This window comes from Jaculus jaculus, chromosome 5 (genome assembly GCF_020740685.1).
Source record: "Jaculus jaculus isolate mJacJac1 chromosome 5, mJacJac1.mat.Y.cur, whole genome shotgun sequence".
Classification (NCBI taxonomy): domain Eukaryota; kingdom Metazoa; phylum Chordata; class Mammalia; order Rodentia; family Dipodidae; genus Jaculus; species Jaculus jaculus.
The window spans coordinates 158,913,587-158,929,197 of NC_059106.1; the positions used below are offsets into that span (position 1 = coordinate 158,913,587).

Sequence of the window (15,611 nt, forward strand, 5' to 3'; positions counted from 1 at the left end):
AGCCAGGAGTCTCACTACCGCTTCAAGGGAGAGTTCCACGGAAAAGGCAGCCATAATTTCAAACTTATAGATTTTTCTGGATGAAATTGGCCTTTTCTTTCCTTTTTTGTTAAAAAGCATTATTATGTGTTAATACACATACTTAGCTTTGGTTTCACCTGCCTCCAACATGACTTTTGCTTCCCTACACACCGGTGTCTTCCCCCTTTGACATTCCTGTCACTTCAGGTCTGCTACCTTCCCTACCCTCCTCCCCGAAGCCTCACTCCCTTCCCCACTCATGGCCTCCATTCGAGTTCCTTTGTTTCTACACATGCTCCCACATTATACTCACTCCATATAATATTTTACAGTTCCCTCCACAGTATAGCAATTTTCATTTTTCCTTATGGCTGAATAAAATTCTATTGTATAAATACACCACTGCTTTGTCTTCTGTTTTGAATTTTTAGAAAATATTTTATTTTTATTTATTTATTTGAGAGAGAGAGATACAGAAATAGGCAAGGAGAGAGAGAGAGAGAGAGAGAGAGAGAGAGAGAGAGAGGGAGAGAATGGATACACCAGGGCCTCCAGCCATTGCAAACGAACTCCCCTTGTGCATCTGGCTTACGTGGGTCCTGGGGAGTAAGACCTGGATCCTTTGGCTTTGCAGGCAAATATCTTAACTGCTAAGCCATCTCTCCAGCCCATTGTATTGTTTTTGAGACTGGGTCTCAGGTACTGCAGGCTGATAAGCACAACAGACTGGACTTTTTTTTTTATGCAAGAGAGAGTGAGAGAGCGAGGGAGAGAGAGAATTGGCAGGTGCCAGAGCCTTCAGCTGCTGTAATTGAACTCCAGATGCATGTGCCACATTGTATGTGTAACAATGTGTGACATTGGAGTTGAACCTGGGTCGCTTAGGCTTTGCAGGCAAGTGCCTTAACTGCTAAACCATCTCTCCAGCCCTCCAACTTTATTTATTTATTTGACAGAGAGAGAGGTAGAGAGAAAGAAAGAATGGGCGTGCCAGGGCCTTCAGCCACCGCAAATGAACTCCAGACGTGTGTGTGCCCTTGTCCATCTGGGGAGTTGAACCTGGGTCCGTTGGCTTTGCAGGCAAACGCCTTTACTGCTCCCCCATCCCTTCAGCCCCCTCCCAACTCTTTTTGTAGCTGGGACGACCTTGAACTTTTTGATCCTTTGCCTCTACCCCCACCCCTAGTGCCAAAATTACAGGCATGGGCTACCATGTCTGGCCCATGTGGTGCTGGGGTTTAAACCCAGGGCTTTGTGTATGCCAGGTGGGCACTCTACCAATAGAGCTCTGTTACCAATCGTCACTTTGTATTTTCTGTGAACAGCCTTTGCAATGGAAAACTCTTCAAATTGACCATCAAAAACATTCCTGGAGGCCTAGGATGCACTTCGGTGGGATAGCTCTTGCTTAGCACATGTGACACTCTGGGTGTGATCCCCTGAACCTCTTGTAAATAAATGTGTGTGCCTAACTACATACACCATACAGACACACATGCAAATGCACATACATACTTGAGCGGAGGTGGTAGTAAACAGTTTTCATCACAATGTTTTCCACTTGTACAAAGAAAATACTCAGAATTCTGATGTAAGTTTTATCTATTTTGTCCTTTCCTGAGTGGTATGTGCTGGACACGGTGAACCGTAACACAATGTCAGGAGTTTTTAAGTTCAGACTGACAAATAATGTGTCCTCCTGTGTGACTAATCCTAGAAATAGAATGACAAGTAACTTTTCCATAAAGAGCATATTGTGCTGATTTATTATAGAATGCAGTTAAAAAAAATACTTTGAGGTTAGCCTCTCCAGTTGAAAAGCACTGAACTAGAAACACTTGAACAGATATGTAATGGTCTCTTCCTTACTGGCTCCCTCCTACTAAGTACTGTAAACAGGGTTTTGAGAACATTCGATGAATTTCTTGTTGCGAACAATCAAAGGATTTAATGCAAACTTATTTGCTTCCCAAAGGAGAACACCTTCCAAATTTCCAAAGCATGCATTATTACTCAGCATTAGGTTATTTCAAAATGACATTGTTAAGGGATTGTAAGGCCAAAATATAATAATACCTACATACCAGACACACACAGTACGACTACAGAGACATTCCATATGTTCACCTAGTGTGACAATTCCGTCAGGAATTAATGGGGAAAGGCACTGCATCCCTCCACACCAGCACACAGTTACTACCCGCTCTACATGCTTTAAATTCAATCCAGGTCAATAGCACTTTCTACCACATACAACTCACAGGTAGGTTAATACGTCTTACACTATTTTCCCACTGTCCCGTTTTCTGTCACCCATGTGTACAGCGGGTACGGACATATGCTATCAGCTTTATTTACAGGCTTATCTCGATGTTTCAGTGGGGTGAAAAAACCAACGATCCCAACCAACGGTTCTCAGAAAGATTTTTGGCTATGAGTCACGTATATAAACCACCACATGAAAGACACAGTGGAGATGGATGTTTGAACTCAAACACCTAAACTAACGTTTGTCACCTGCTACAAGGTGGCGGCAAACCTGCTCTTCTCTGAGCTGTGTCAGGTAAACTCCGCACAGGAATTTCAGACCACTTGCTTTGCAAAAAGCACGCGTCACACGTTAACCTGGGCAGGGTGATGTGTGAACGTATCCGTGTGAGGGCGGCTGCAAAGAGAGATCTGGAGAAGTGCTCCTGTTGTCCCATGGCTTCCTACTTTCCCGGACAACGTAAGACAACAATGGTGAAATGTCATATACGGACAAAGGTTAGTTCTGAAGAATCAGGAATATACATGCACAAACATTAGAACATGAGGAAGGAAATGAAACACAAGTTCCACATGGTGCCAGGGTTGTTTCCACAACCTTTCTGCACTGGACGCTGGGCGGCTATGTGGGGTGCCTCTGTCGACCAGTGGGGACTGTGCCCTGCGCCCTGGTTACAGGGAGAAAGCTCTCCAGGGGCCCAGATGTCAAGCTGGCCTTGGCAAAAACAGAACCTACCAGAAAAGAACAAGTACAAAACACTATTGTTATCGGTTTTCTCAAGACGTCCCCAAATGCCCTTGTGCGATGACCACAGACTCAGTGCGTAGCCCAGGGCACCGTCAGGTCCGTGAACGTGGACGGAGGTGCAGCGTTAGAACAAGGAGACGGAGCCTTGATTCTCCTCAGAGCAACAGGAACTGGAATTTCTGCCACAGTGGTCACAGCTGCCACCTCCAAAGCTGTGACTGGCCACGTGCACAGTAAAAGATCCCTCCGGCAAGTGTGATTCCCGAATGCTGCTGGGTCCGCGAGCCAGTTCAGCTGAGGTGGATGGGTGCGTACTCCGGCCTCCTTGTCTGGATAATTTTTGGCTTGGGTCTCTTCATTCTTTCCATCTCCTCCTCTTCCTCATTCTCTTGATCGCTCTCGCACACGTGGACCACCACGCTGGGAGTGGTGTCAGTCGCTGCATGCAACTCGTATTTCTCCCCTAGGACAAGGAAATAATTGCATGGTCACTGGGGCAAGTCCTTGACTGTCACAGGCAAGGATGATACCAGGTTCGGCTTGGCCACCTCCTGCTACCTTCTGTGGGCTTAGACCCAGCCTGTGCTTGTGTCTTAAGACGGCTCATTCAGAAAGGGACGTTTCCTAGGCAACTGCTTTCAGCCCAGCACTGGGGACAGGTAAGTGATAAGCAGGGACGCGCGCGCGTGCGTGTGTGTGTGTGTGTGTGTGTGTGTGTGTGTGTGTGTGTTTTAATTATTTTTATTTATTTATTCGAAAGTGACAGAGAGATAAAGAGGCAGATAGAGACAGAGAAAATGGGTGCACCAGGGCCTCCAGCCACTGCAAACAAACTCCAGATGCGTGCGCCCCCTTGTGCATCTGGCTAACATGGATCATCTTGGGGAACCAAGCCTCGAACCGGGGTCCTTAGGCTTCACAGGCAAGTGCTTAACCGCAAAGCCATCTCTCCAGCCCAGGGACATGTGTTTTAAGCTAACCCTTCTCAGGTCCACCAGACCTTGCTCATCACGTCAGTGTTTCCACATGAATGGCTCCAGGGAAAATGCTACATTAATTAACACGTTTGGAAGCAGCTCTTTGAATCCTTCTTGTCGATGTTTGTACCGAGGGCTCCAGTGTACCCCAGGGGGTGGGAAGTCTGGAGTGGCTCTGGGTGCCCACACAGCTGTGGCCGCACTGAACTGGGGGCTCCTTTGGTCTTTGTGGCCTAAGCCCAGCATTCTTTCCTCTTGCAGCAACTATGAATCCAGAGTGCTCCCTCACTGCTGCTATGTGTTAACATGAGTCTGGGCAGGCCTGGCTGGGGCAAGCCTTCTGTCCATGAGGAACATGATGAGGAACAAGGGACATTCTTTGCAAGAACCTCCCCTGGGTGCTGATGAGCGGCAGGATGGCAGAGAGGCCAGTGTGGGCTGTGAGTCCTAGCACGTCACACCCAGGGCTCATGGGCACATCACTTCACCTTCCTGTGCCCCATATCCCTTCCTCTGTGAACGGGGACGATGAATCCATCCAGCTCACAGAGCTAACTACATGAGTGAATATATTCCAAGAACTTAGTACCTGGCTCAAGATATACAAACGTCACCTAGAATTGTTTTAAAAATGGAGCGGGGGGTGGACATAGCTCAGTAGAGGAGTGTTTGCCGGCATGTACGGGATGCTGGGTTCGACTCTCAACTTTGATGTCTGAAAAAAATGGAAGCTCTTCAAAGCGGATAATTTCCAAGTGGAAGAGGCGCCTCCAGCTCCTGCCTCACTGCACACTCCCCTCAAGGCATGTCACTGGCAGAGAAGGTGGGTGCCTGGCCTCGATCCTGCTGCTGAGGCTAGAACGTTGCTGGAAGTGCATCCGGAAAGGCGATGGAGCCTTGGTGCTCAGGGCTTGCAAGTCTGAGAAGTCACTAACATGCTGGAAATAGTGGCCTCTCTACAGCCCCCTATGTAGCTACTATCAGCCCAAATCCAGAAGGTTCAGGACTTAGGACTATATTCACAAATGTGTTGCAGTCCTGAAAAGGACGGCCAAAAGGGAAAATATAATCAAACTTAATGCTAAGTAAATAAAGGGCAAATGGACTTTAGGGTATCATTTTGGTAAAAAGGTTTCTCAGCCACCTTCCGTAAAGCATCACTGGCGTGGCCTCTGCTGTTCACTCATGGCCTGGGTGGCCACTGCCAGGCTGCCTCCTCAGTGCCCTGTGAAGACTCCATGAAAGGGTGTTCCAGCCACCTCATGCCGAGCCAGGGCTCCCACCTCACTTCCCACCCCAGAACAGTTTGGTACCCACCTGCCTCCACGTCTAACACCCCTGTGGCCCCCAAGCCCTCAGCTTCACTCACGATGCTCCCGGGAGCCCCCTTGGAGGGCCAGCACGTCCTCCACAGGCCGGTTTTGCTCTTGACCTTCATGCACAGTTAGCACTAAGTAATGTGACTCCTGCTTTATGCCACAGCGGGAATTTCCACCTGGGTCGAGTTTTCAGAAATGTAATCTTTCCAATATGGGGCTGCTGATGGGCCATGACAATAAAGCTCTCCCCCCAAAGGGACATCGGATGGCTGGTCAAGGAGAAATGAGGTACAGAGAGCCTCAGCATTCACTCAGCTTGCACCATGGACAAGGCAGGAGGGTGCTCACACCTCGGTACCCCAGGACCCTCCTCCTCCTTCCCTCTGCTGAGACCTTAGCACACAGGCTCACAACACCATTTTACTGTTTTCCCAAACCACGCACTGAGCACTGACTGCAGGCCAGGCACCGTGTGAAGCGCTCCTTCCTGGCTATGTTCATGAATCTACCATTTGCAATTCCGCTGAGTGAGACTAGTCCGAGGCTCTGTCTTCGCCATGACCTCTGATTCTCCTCCCACCCATTAAAAAGCCAGGAAGGAATCAGACCCGATGGTGAAATGACCTTGACTAAAAATGAAATGTCTAGCCGGGGATGGTGGCGCACGCCTTTCGGGAGGCAGAGGTAAGAGGATTGCTGAGTTTGAGGTCACCCTGAGACTACATAGTGAATTCCAGCTCAGCCTGGGTCAGAGTGAGAGCCTACCTCAAAAAACAAAAAAGGGCGGGGGAGAGAGGGGGACTAGAGAGATGGCTTAGTGGTTAAAGCATCTGCCTACAAAGCCAAAGGATATTGGTTTGATTCTCCAGGACCCACATAAGCCAGATGCATAAGGGGGCGTATGCTTCTGGAGTTTGTTTGCAGTGGCTGGAGGCCCTGATGCACCCATTCTCTCTCTTCCTCTTTCTCTCAATAAATATGTTTTTTTAAAAAGAAATGTTAGTACAGGGCTGGGTGTGGTTCCACACTCCTTTAATCCCAGCACTTGGAAGGCAGAGGTAGGAGGATCGCTGTGAGTTTGAGGCCACCCTGAGACTACCTAGTGAATTCCAGGTCAGCCTGAGCTAGAGTGAGAGCCTACCTTAAAAAACCAAAACCAAAACCAAAACAAAACAAAAAAAGAAAGAAAGAAAAAGAAGAAAGGAAAAGCCTAAAAGGAAGGTCTGTGTCCCTTTCCAAAGTTCATTTGCTAATTCCACCTGGAGCAACAGGACCCGAGAGGCAAGGAGACACGGCTCACAAGACAGCCCTGCATGGGATCATGTGAGAGCTTATGGGGACGATGGAGATCCCTTGGATCCCAGATAGTTAAGCACCCTGTCTCAGGACAGTCTCCCCACAACCCCCAGTCACTTGCCCACCTGAGCGCAATGCTTACCTGGCCCCAGCTTGGAGATAGCATATAAAAGATCATAGTTTATGACTGGAGTAGCATCTTCCACTTGTTTCCAACCCACGGGTGGCGAGGCAGGAGGAGAGATGAGAAACTGCTTGTCTGGGTTGGGTGGAGCCAGGTGAGAGCTTCCTATGTGTAAAGTCTGAGGAGAGAAATCAACTTTTCACTGTGCTGCGAGGTGACTGGTCAGACCTCAACCACTCATGGCGGGGAGCAAGAACAGGCCAATGGCCAGGCAGCAGACCAAGGGTGAATCCCAGAAGGAGCCTCAAGTGTTATGTAAGGAGGTGACGGGGCGATGGGACCTGGTTTTGGTGCCTGTGTTAGTCAAATTTTTCTAGCTGTTATGACAGAAAACCTTATAGAAATGATTTAGTGGAGGGAGGGTTTACTTGTGAGGGACAGTGCAGCATTGTGGCGGGAAGGCATGGTGGGGTTCATAGTGGCTAACACAGCAGAGGAGCATACAGGAGCTGCCTCTTACATGGTTCCAACAGGGAACAAAGAGAGCTCCAGCCGGATGTGGGGCCAGGCTATGACCTTTAGTGTCCAGCCCTCAGTGGACCACTTCCTCTAGGTAGGTCCCCTTTCTTCAAGGTTCCCCAACCTCCTGTGACAGCACCACCAGCTGAGGCCCAAGTGTCCAAACACGTAAGCCTGCGAGGGCCATTTCATGTTCAAACTGTCACAGTGCCAATATAGTAAAAACCCCTTCCAGGAATGAGGACCTGACAGACTGCCTGGCCATTATGCTTGACCTAGACTGGCAGAAAATGAACAGAGACGATGTCAGAGTACGTGGGTTAAATGAAGCCACCATCACTGAAGTGAGAAGGGATCTCAGAACCCACATTTCTGCCCGCTGCATAGGCTCAGAGACAGCAGAGAGACGGCACTGCTTCCTGGGTGATGAAGCAGGGACCGGGCGCCAGGCCCCCAGCCACCAGCAGCACTGCTCTTCCCTCCCTGCTTCCGGGGCTCCTGGCAGCGTGCAAGTGGCAAGGACTAAAAGATCCGCTTCCCCCTGGGATTTCAAAAATAATAAACAACACGCTGTGTTCTTTAAAAACCGTCCCAGTGACTAGCAAGAGGGCTGCCCAGAAAGACCTCGCCTCCAAAGCGAGCTGGCTTAGGGAGTCAGTGTGCTCGGCAACACCTCCTTTGAAGTTTCATGATGAACAGACAGCACTCTAAGAACCAGAAGTCATGGAGGGCCCAAGGCATTATTTCCACAAAACCTGACTTAATACAGAAAGTGTGTTCACAGGGGAAGCCCAGGGGCCAAGGTTAAAACTCCATGGGCTGCTTCCCAGAGAACACAGAGTTGGAGGGGTGTCTGGTGGACACCAGTATGTTTTATTGTTCTTGATGGTCCCAGAAAGTTCACCTGAGAAATAAAAGGTGATTTGTCTCTCTGATACACAGTCAGTAGAACTTCTTTATATTAGAAAGCTTCTAGAAAGGGCTCCCTCCTACCATGGTGGTAGTGGGAGGGTGCTCAGGGCGCAGCAGGAATTAGCATTACCCGGGGAGGAACATTCTAGCAGCTCATTTTTCTTCTCCTGATAATCTTACCCTGATATAATGTGAAATGGAAATTGGAAGCTGCCTTGAAGGTGGGTCACTTGTCACCTCCGGTCCTCGGGAAGTAGGAAAATTGGAGAGTGTTAGGCCAGAAAAAGACCTGATCCACTCACATTACCTTCCTTGGTACCATGATGCTCTGGAGCTGAACCCCGACTAGCAAGAGAGTTTCTTAGCATCTGACACCCATTTTCTCCCCAGTCAGCCTTGTGCTGACCTGCAGATACCTGTCTCTTCACCGAGTGAGGGCGCTACTGAGTGTGAATGTGAGTAAGTCCACTGGTCTGGAAGAGTCTTTAGCCTGACCCTGGAGAGACTCTGTGAAGACCTGCTGCCCCACTCTTGGGCATGAGAGCGACCCAGAGCAGTAGCCTCTGCAAGATCCCTGTGTGATCCCAAGGGCTGTTCTCCCATCATTACTTAACCCGAGAAGATCAAGGGTTATTTCTGAGGTTGGTTTTATATTTACCCGAATTTTCCTAAAATAGGTGAGAGGCAGAGAATTCAGAGGCTGAATCTTGCCTTTCTCAAGATGAATTCTTAGCATTTCCAATGCACAACATAATCGACGTACAAACGGCTTTAGAAAAGGGCGGGAGGCAGGTGGGAAGAAACTTTCCAGCAAAACACAACTCACCTGAGCAAAATATAACTTCATTTCCTTTCCTAGAAACTCGGTCTTATGTAGCTGCAGCCTGGCATCTGCTGCAGATAATGGGTTGCTGAAGTTTATTCGAACACGTTTGAAGCTCTTAAAATACTGGAAGGTGATATCCTTGTCATATGTCCTAAAGAGGGATTCAAATTTGGCCTGAAACAGAGTAAGAACAATAAAAGGGATTAAATGTCACTGCATATGACCCTTGACTAAAGGATGCCATTTTATTTTTCATTAAGGAAGTAAGTTCTCAGTCATTTCAAGAGCTCCTAACTTCCTTATTAGAGAAAAGCTGTCCCTTTTAAGGCAATCCTGTGTTTCCTGATTGCTTTAGGAATAGAACCTGGGGCTCTGCACATGCTGAGCTTATGCTTCCTTGTGCTCTAACATTCAACTACATACCAGCACAGGACACTGCCCCTCTCATGTCTTACTCAGGTGATCTTATAAGAAAGTAAGAAAAATATGATTCACTAAATTCATTTAAGCTGCAGTCAATTTCAAACAAGCATTTTCTAAGAAGGCACTGTCCGGTAACTCGTTATCTGGTCCGAGCATCCTAAGACCTTCCCCACAGCGGCTGACTCTAATCCTGCTGTTCTGCTCAGGGTGGATACTGTGTTCCTCAAGTATTTCTTTAGGTTTGCTTTATAGCATATTTGAAAACAAAGTTTCTTTTTTTTTTAATTGAAGAACAATGAACTATTAAAAAAAAATCTTGCATTGCTTAAAGGAAGTAGTTTTATAAACTTCTCCCTATAGTTTTAAATCTCAGTCTCCCTAAAATAATACTGTTTTAAGTTTCATGTGGAGTGGATGGCCTCATTTCTGCATGGCGGCTTTCATGCAGGCTCATGCCTTGCTCCCGTGTATAAGGGCTGGTGAGAATGATGACACACCTGAGCTCCTAGACTAAAAGGCCCTAATTCGGAGATTACAGGGTTAACTTCAGGCAGTAGTCCACCAGCCTCCTGGGCAAGCCTGCAGCCCCACCCTCCCGGCCTGTGGTATGGGGGTGGGAGGCCCAGGTAACTCCTCAGGACCCCGTGGAGGTATTGTGGGCTTTTAGAGCCTACACAATTTCCTTGTCCCCTTCTCCAAGTTAAGCACACTGTGGAGAAGGCAGAGGACGGGGAGGAGGCATGGGTGGCAGAGCAGCTCTCCTTCCTCTGTGCACAACGGAGATAACTGAGGTAGAGTTCCAAGGAAGCAATGCTCACAGTATCCTGGAAACTCTAAGTACAGGGCAAGGAGAGCAGAGAATTGTGGGTAAGAGAGGCATGTTTGGTGGTATTCACTGCTGGGAAGCCCGGGAAGGCCTGGTGGCCATGTGCCTCCTCCAGGTGGGGCCAGATAGGAACACAGCATCTTCTCTGTATGAGCCTGGGTGGCCAGGAGAGGGGACACCTCTCAGCCTTGTTCTCTGTACTCTTTCCAGGCTTTTCTTCAGCTTGTGGATGTTTTAGAGATCTTCCCCTGAGGTGCTCTGCTCACACGTGGGTAGGAACGCAGAGTAGATGCAAGCTTGGATTTCCCAGCCTGCCGTTCCTTCTCCCTACCTCTCTGGAGCTTGGGTGAGTTTCTGGCAGAAGGATATCTTGGTAGAGCTGACATTTCACATGACCTCATGGACAGACACTGTGATTGTGTAGTTTTGAAGTTATGATTCAGTATGTGGGAGAGATGACTTTAATGAATATTTTTAGAATACAAGTCAGGACTCAGGACCAGAGCAACAGAGAACTTACATTATTGTCAAATCCAGATCACCATAATTTCATTCTCTTATAAAATGATTGTATTGGTTCTAGTAGCAGATATCTTCTAGCTATTATAGCTGCTGCCTAGCATCTCTCCTTAATTAAAAAAGAATGACTTTGCTATGTCAGGCTAATATTAAGCACATTAACGTGGTAGGTGTACTGGTCATTGTACCCAGATCTCATCTAACTTTGTAGTATGTCTAATAAAATGTGTTCTATAATCTAGTCCAAAACTATTTTCCTTGCCTCTCATAAGCATTACAATTAGTGAAAATGTGTCATAAAAGAAAGCTGCCACGTGTTCTGATATGACTTGAATATAAAGCATAAAATACAAACTCCATTCCCCAAACAGATCATATTCAAGTCACTTACATGTGACATCATTAAACATTTCTGAGAGCTCCTGATAAAAGCTCTCACATTCTAACTAAATGAAGAAAAATGGATGTAGTGATTAAAACACCTTAATTAATCCCTTCAGTGACCTGGAACATTGAGCCCACACTTGAGTTACTTTACTCAGTTTTCTTATTTGCCAGAAAAATCTGGAAGCTACAGGCAGAGCCTCATAATTACTACGGACACAATACATTTCCAGCATTGATTTCCTGGGAGGAAATCAGATTATTCTGAACTCCAGCGTTAAAGGCGCTTAGAAGCCTCCAAAACGCCCGCCCTCCAAGGGCACAGAAGGAAGACGCAAACTGCCCGCCTGGTAAATCGGTCAAAGTAGAAAAGAAAATCGGTCCAGGAACCTGGACGCTTTCAGAGACTGACATTTCCAGCAATCCCTTCACAGTTAATTCTTCAGGCAATGGCCTCTGATTTCCAAGGCTCTAAAACACATTTGGATTGATTTGCAAACCCCAGAGCCCACAGAGATCCACCTACCCCTGAGTATTTTGGTCAACAGACCCCAAGAGCATCATGGCTTGTAAAAGTCCTCCTCAGAAATGGCGGTAGGTTAGAAGCCTTACCCTGGTTTCACTTTCGCTGAAGATATCATCACTGTTTGCCACACAGGCAATCAGGGAGCTGAAATTGTAGTCAAAGTTCCTAAAATGCATGCTGCTTTCTTACAGGGAAGGCGCTAGAGACCCGCGCAGTCAAACCCCAGGCGAGCTTCCTTTTGGACCGGCTGCAGGTCCTTTCTCCAGCTGGCTTATAAAGCAGGAGGGCCAGCCCCCTGGAGGGGGAGGGGGAGGGGGCAGCGCCGCATCCAGAGCATCCTGTTTGGACAGCAAATTCCTGAGTCAAGCCCGGCATGGGCATGCTCGCAGGCAGACAGGGACAAAGTGTAAGTTTCTACTGGAAAGAGGTGACGTCAACGCCTTAGTCATTTTCCCTATGCTAATTACCTCTGCTCGGGAGGATGGAAAAGGCAGCCGAGGTTGGCTTTGCAGCTGCTCTGCCCAGCCCTCTTGCGGCATAGTTTCCACTGGTAGTAATTCCATTCAGCCACTCAGACAACATGCTTCCCGGCCGATGGGACGGCCCTGCTTAAGATGGAAAATGTTACAGGGGAAGGGGCTGAAGGTCTAAGGCAGTAAACAGCAATTAGCCTCCAGGGAAGTTTCAAGGCTCTGAGAGACCTGGAAACCAAAGTGTTGGGGAGTTGCTTAGCGCTGCTATTTCCTGAAAACCCCAATCGATGTTTAGTGCTGGGGCACTAGAGAACACATTTTGAAATCTGTCTTGGTCAATGAACTGTTTTTAAAGAAAAAAAAAGAGTATGGTTTATTTTGAAATATAGTGGGTTTTTTTTTTTCTTCTTCTTTCTTTCTTTCTTTTCCCCAGTTGAACTTTATTTGATGAATGTCCCAATTCTCACTTGTGTTCCACAGTGAGATGGTGAGAAGAGACCCTTCAGGGATCCTAGGATTTTCATTTGATATCTTTATCACTGCAATTGGAGGATCAGGGGTATGTGACATTCTCCAGAGCTTTCTAAAGGCTGCTGCATTCAGGCACAGACACAAGCACATTTTAGAGAACTGGGCATCCATGGCTCAGTGGGTGCACCACCTGCCCCAGGTCTGATCCCCAGCACAGCACAAAACAAAAACAAAACTACTTCAGCGGGGCTCAGAAACAAGTCGTGCTTAGAGACTCATATCTTGTTTGCTTCTACTTTAAACAGGAAAGGGAGAAGAAGTGGAAAGAATGTAGGCTACAGTTGATAAGCTGGATCAGCTGGCCTCTGGTACACAGGATGTGAGACTGACTTTAGTCCTTCCATGAGGTCTCAGCTCCTCTTGGTAGTGAGCAGTCTTGCTCCCTCCACAGTCTGGGTCCTTAGTCTTTCCCATTCTCCCCAGTTTCTTCATCACCTCTCCCCACTCAAGGTGTTGAAGCATTCTCTAGGTAAGGAGCACATGGGGTCATCTTTTAAGCTTCCAAAGGTTGAGCAGAAAACTCCCACAGTCACATTTAAAACTTTACTTCAAAGCATCATTAAAGTTATCTAACAATTAAGAACGTATGAACGAGTAGGGGAAAAAAAAAAGGAAAGGCAAGTCTTCTTGGATGAGTGCGTGTTGCTTAATTTCAACGTACTGTGCCTTGCTGCCAACTGTGGGGTTATGTAAGAAACCAGTCATGGCACTTGCTTTGCCAGATTGCCCAGGACTCTCAATCCCCAAACACCTAAATGCATTTATTCTAAAAATGTTTGGAACACTGGGATCAGTAGGTGTGCGTCAAACACCAGGGGGAAGTGGTTGTGCTGGGTGGTTCTTAGGGACAGAGATACGCACTGGAGTGCTGTGTTCTCACGCGATGTCTGCTGGGAATTCTGCACGCCCAGGAGATGGGGGAATGGGAGAGGGGCTTGGGGAAGGACAACATGCCAAAAAGAGCAGAGGTGAGAGGCGATGTCAGAGGGCTGCATTCACTCTTGCAAGAAGCCTCTTTCCTCCAACCCTTTGGATCCTCCTTTAGTCTCCTGGAGCCTCTCTGTAGCACAGCCTTACCAGTGATGAGAAGGGGAGAGGGGAACTTGTTTTATGGTCACCTCTTCTGTTTAAAACCACGACACAAAGTTCCAGTTAGGTTTTATGGGCAGACCTGCAACTTTTCTGTCCATCTGAGACCACAGTACTGGCTCACTGGAATTTACAATTCTGGTGTCATTATGTGAGTGAAGAGAGGGTGAAAAGGACAGTGAGCTGCTGATTGTTCAACCATCTTTGCTCATAGAAATGATGGATCTTCTCCAAAACCCATGGGAACATGTAGTTCTCTGATCCTGCCTTTGAATGGATGAACTCCATTTAGTGAATGTGATTGGGAACAAGGGTTGCTCCATGGGACAGCCAATGTCGGTAGGAGGGCTGGAATAGGATGCAATATGGCAATAAACAATCACTGGATCACAACATGTGCCAGAGCCCTGGTGTAGGAGGCGAGAACATCTGGGAGCTGTCACCCGAGGCTTCCTTGCGTGTAAAGAGAGGGCCATGGACAGACTGCAGGATTCCGTGTGTCGCACTGTGAAGCCTGGTTCCTTCGTGGCACTCAGATACCCTAGTTGGCTAAAAGTCAGCATAGGATTTCCTGGGACATGTCCCTGTGCCCAGAGGAAGCACTACTTCATGTTCATCTCTTCCTCACACCTGCTTGTCTGGCTGTTCTTTACAATGTCTGCTCTTTGACTGCATGTTTATTCCGTGTGAACTTGGACTTCCAAAGGTCCTTGTCCAAAGAACTGACCTTGTAAACAGTGACTCTCCTCACTGAGAAGAAAACTCGTCAGAGCAAGTGTTAAACAAGCACACTGTCTTGATTGAGGGTTCCTTGGGGTTTGGGAGAAAGTTACATTCTTGACCCTTGCTAGTCTAAGGCCAGCAATCTGGGGCAGCAAGGGCCCACAGCAGACCAAAGGCTGCGCTCCAACAGGAAAACTGAAGCCACGCTCAAGGCACAGCAAATACTTTATTCTCCTCAAGGCTCAAGGTGCTTTGTGGTCCTTCCGTCCACCCCGTAAAACACACGAAGGAATTTGTCTTGCATTTACCTCCTTGGGCTCAATCCGTCACTCCCATGACAGCACTTCACAAACATAGTTAGGATGACCTCAGAGCGTCCACTGTGAAACCCCGAGTCTCTGACAAAGGTGCCAGGAATGTGCCACCAAAGAAAACTGACCCAAACCAACTGACTGCAGAGGGGGCTGAGCTTGGATGTGGTTGGCAAACTAGTATAAAGGACGAGGTCATTTCAAGAGGGCTTTGTGAAGGAAAATGACAGCATGTACAAAGAAGATATCAGTGTCCTTTCTCTTGTGTGGGGCTGGGGATCGAACCCAGGGCCTTGTGCATGCTTGCCAGCATGCTACTGGAGAGCTGTATCTCTAGCCATTGCGCCTTCTATCTTGAAGGCTAAGGAAACTTACATTTTGGCTTCTGAGATAATGGAGTCATTTTTGTTTTGCTTATTGGAAGTTTTATTATTTAATATCTGTAGCTATTCCTTTTACAATGTATGGAATTGTTCCTTTGCCCTTTGAGTGGAAAAACATTGTTTCCCAGTCTGCGAGGCATTGGTAGTTACCTATGTAGAGGCTTCATGGTCTCAACTTACAAAACTCCCATTCAAATTGGGGAAACATGGGGAAAACATGCAAGAATGCTATTTTCTTGGTGGGTAAAGGAGATATAGACACAGAGAACAATCAACCCCTACCAAACCAGATATCCAGAGACACAGGCTCCCAAGACCTCATCACGGAAACAGACCTAATATGAACCCAATATGGCTCAGGGAAATTTGCGGAAGAGGCGGAAAGAATGTCAGAGCCACACATTGGGTCATGA

General features: G+C 47.5%; 1 protein-coding gene across 3 annotated transcripts in view; it reads right to left on the reverse strand.

Annotated features, from left to right (window-relative positions):
- Positions 1 to 1,764: 1,764 nt before the first annotated feature.
- Rcan1 (regulator of calcineurin 1) overlaps positions 1,765 to 15,611 on the reverse strand; it is a 93,238-nt gene continuing 79,391 nt past the window's right edge. Inside the window, exons 1-4 of one of the 3 annotated variants that reach the window (XM_004654465.3) lie at positions 11,775 to 12,032; positions 9,011 to 9,184; positions 6,772 to 6,931; positions 1,765 to 3,500 (exon numbers count right to left, since the gene is read on the reverse strand). In XM_004654465.3, the coding sequence (XP_004654522.1) occupies positions 3,328 to 3,500; positions 6,772 to 6,931; positions 9,011 to 9,184; positions 11,775 to 11,864 (597 nt within the window). In that variant the 5' untranslated portion in view covers positions 11,865 to 12,032 and the 3' untranslated portion in view covers positions 1,765 to 3,327. Of the gene's footprint in view, positions 3,501 to 6,771; positions 6,932 to 9,010; positions 9,185 to 11,688; positions 12,033 to 15,611 lie in introns of those variants that run through there. The other 2 variants (XM_045150678.1, XM_004654464.2) reach the window with 2 other exon arrangements.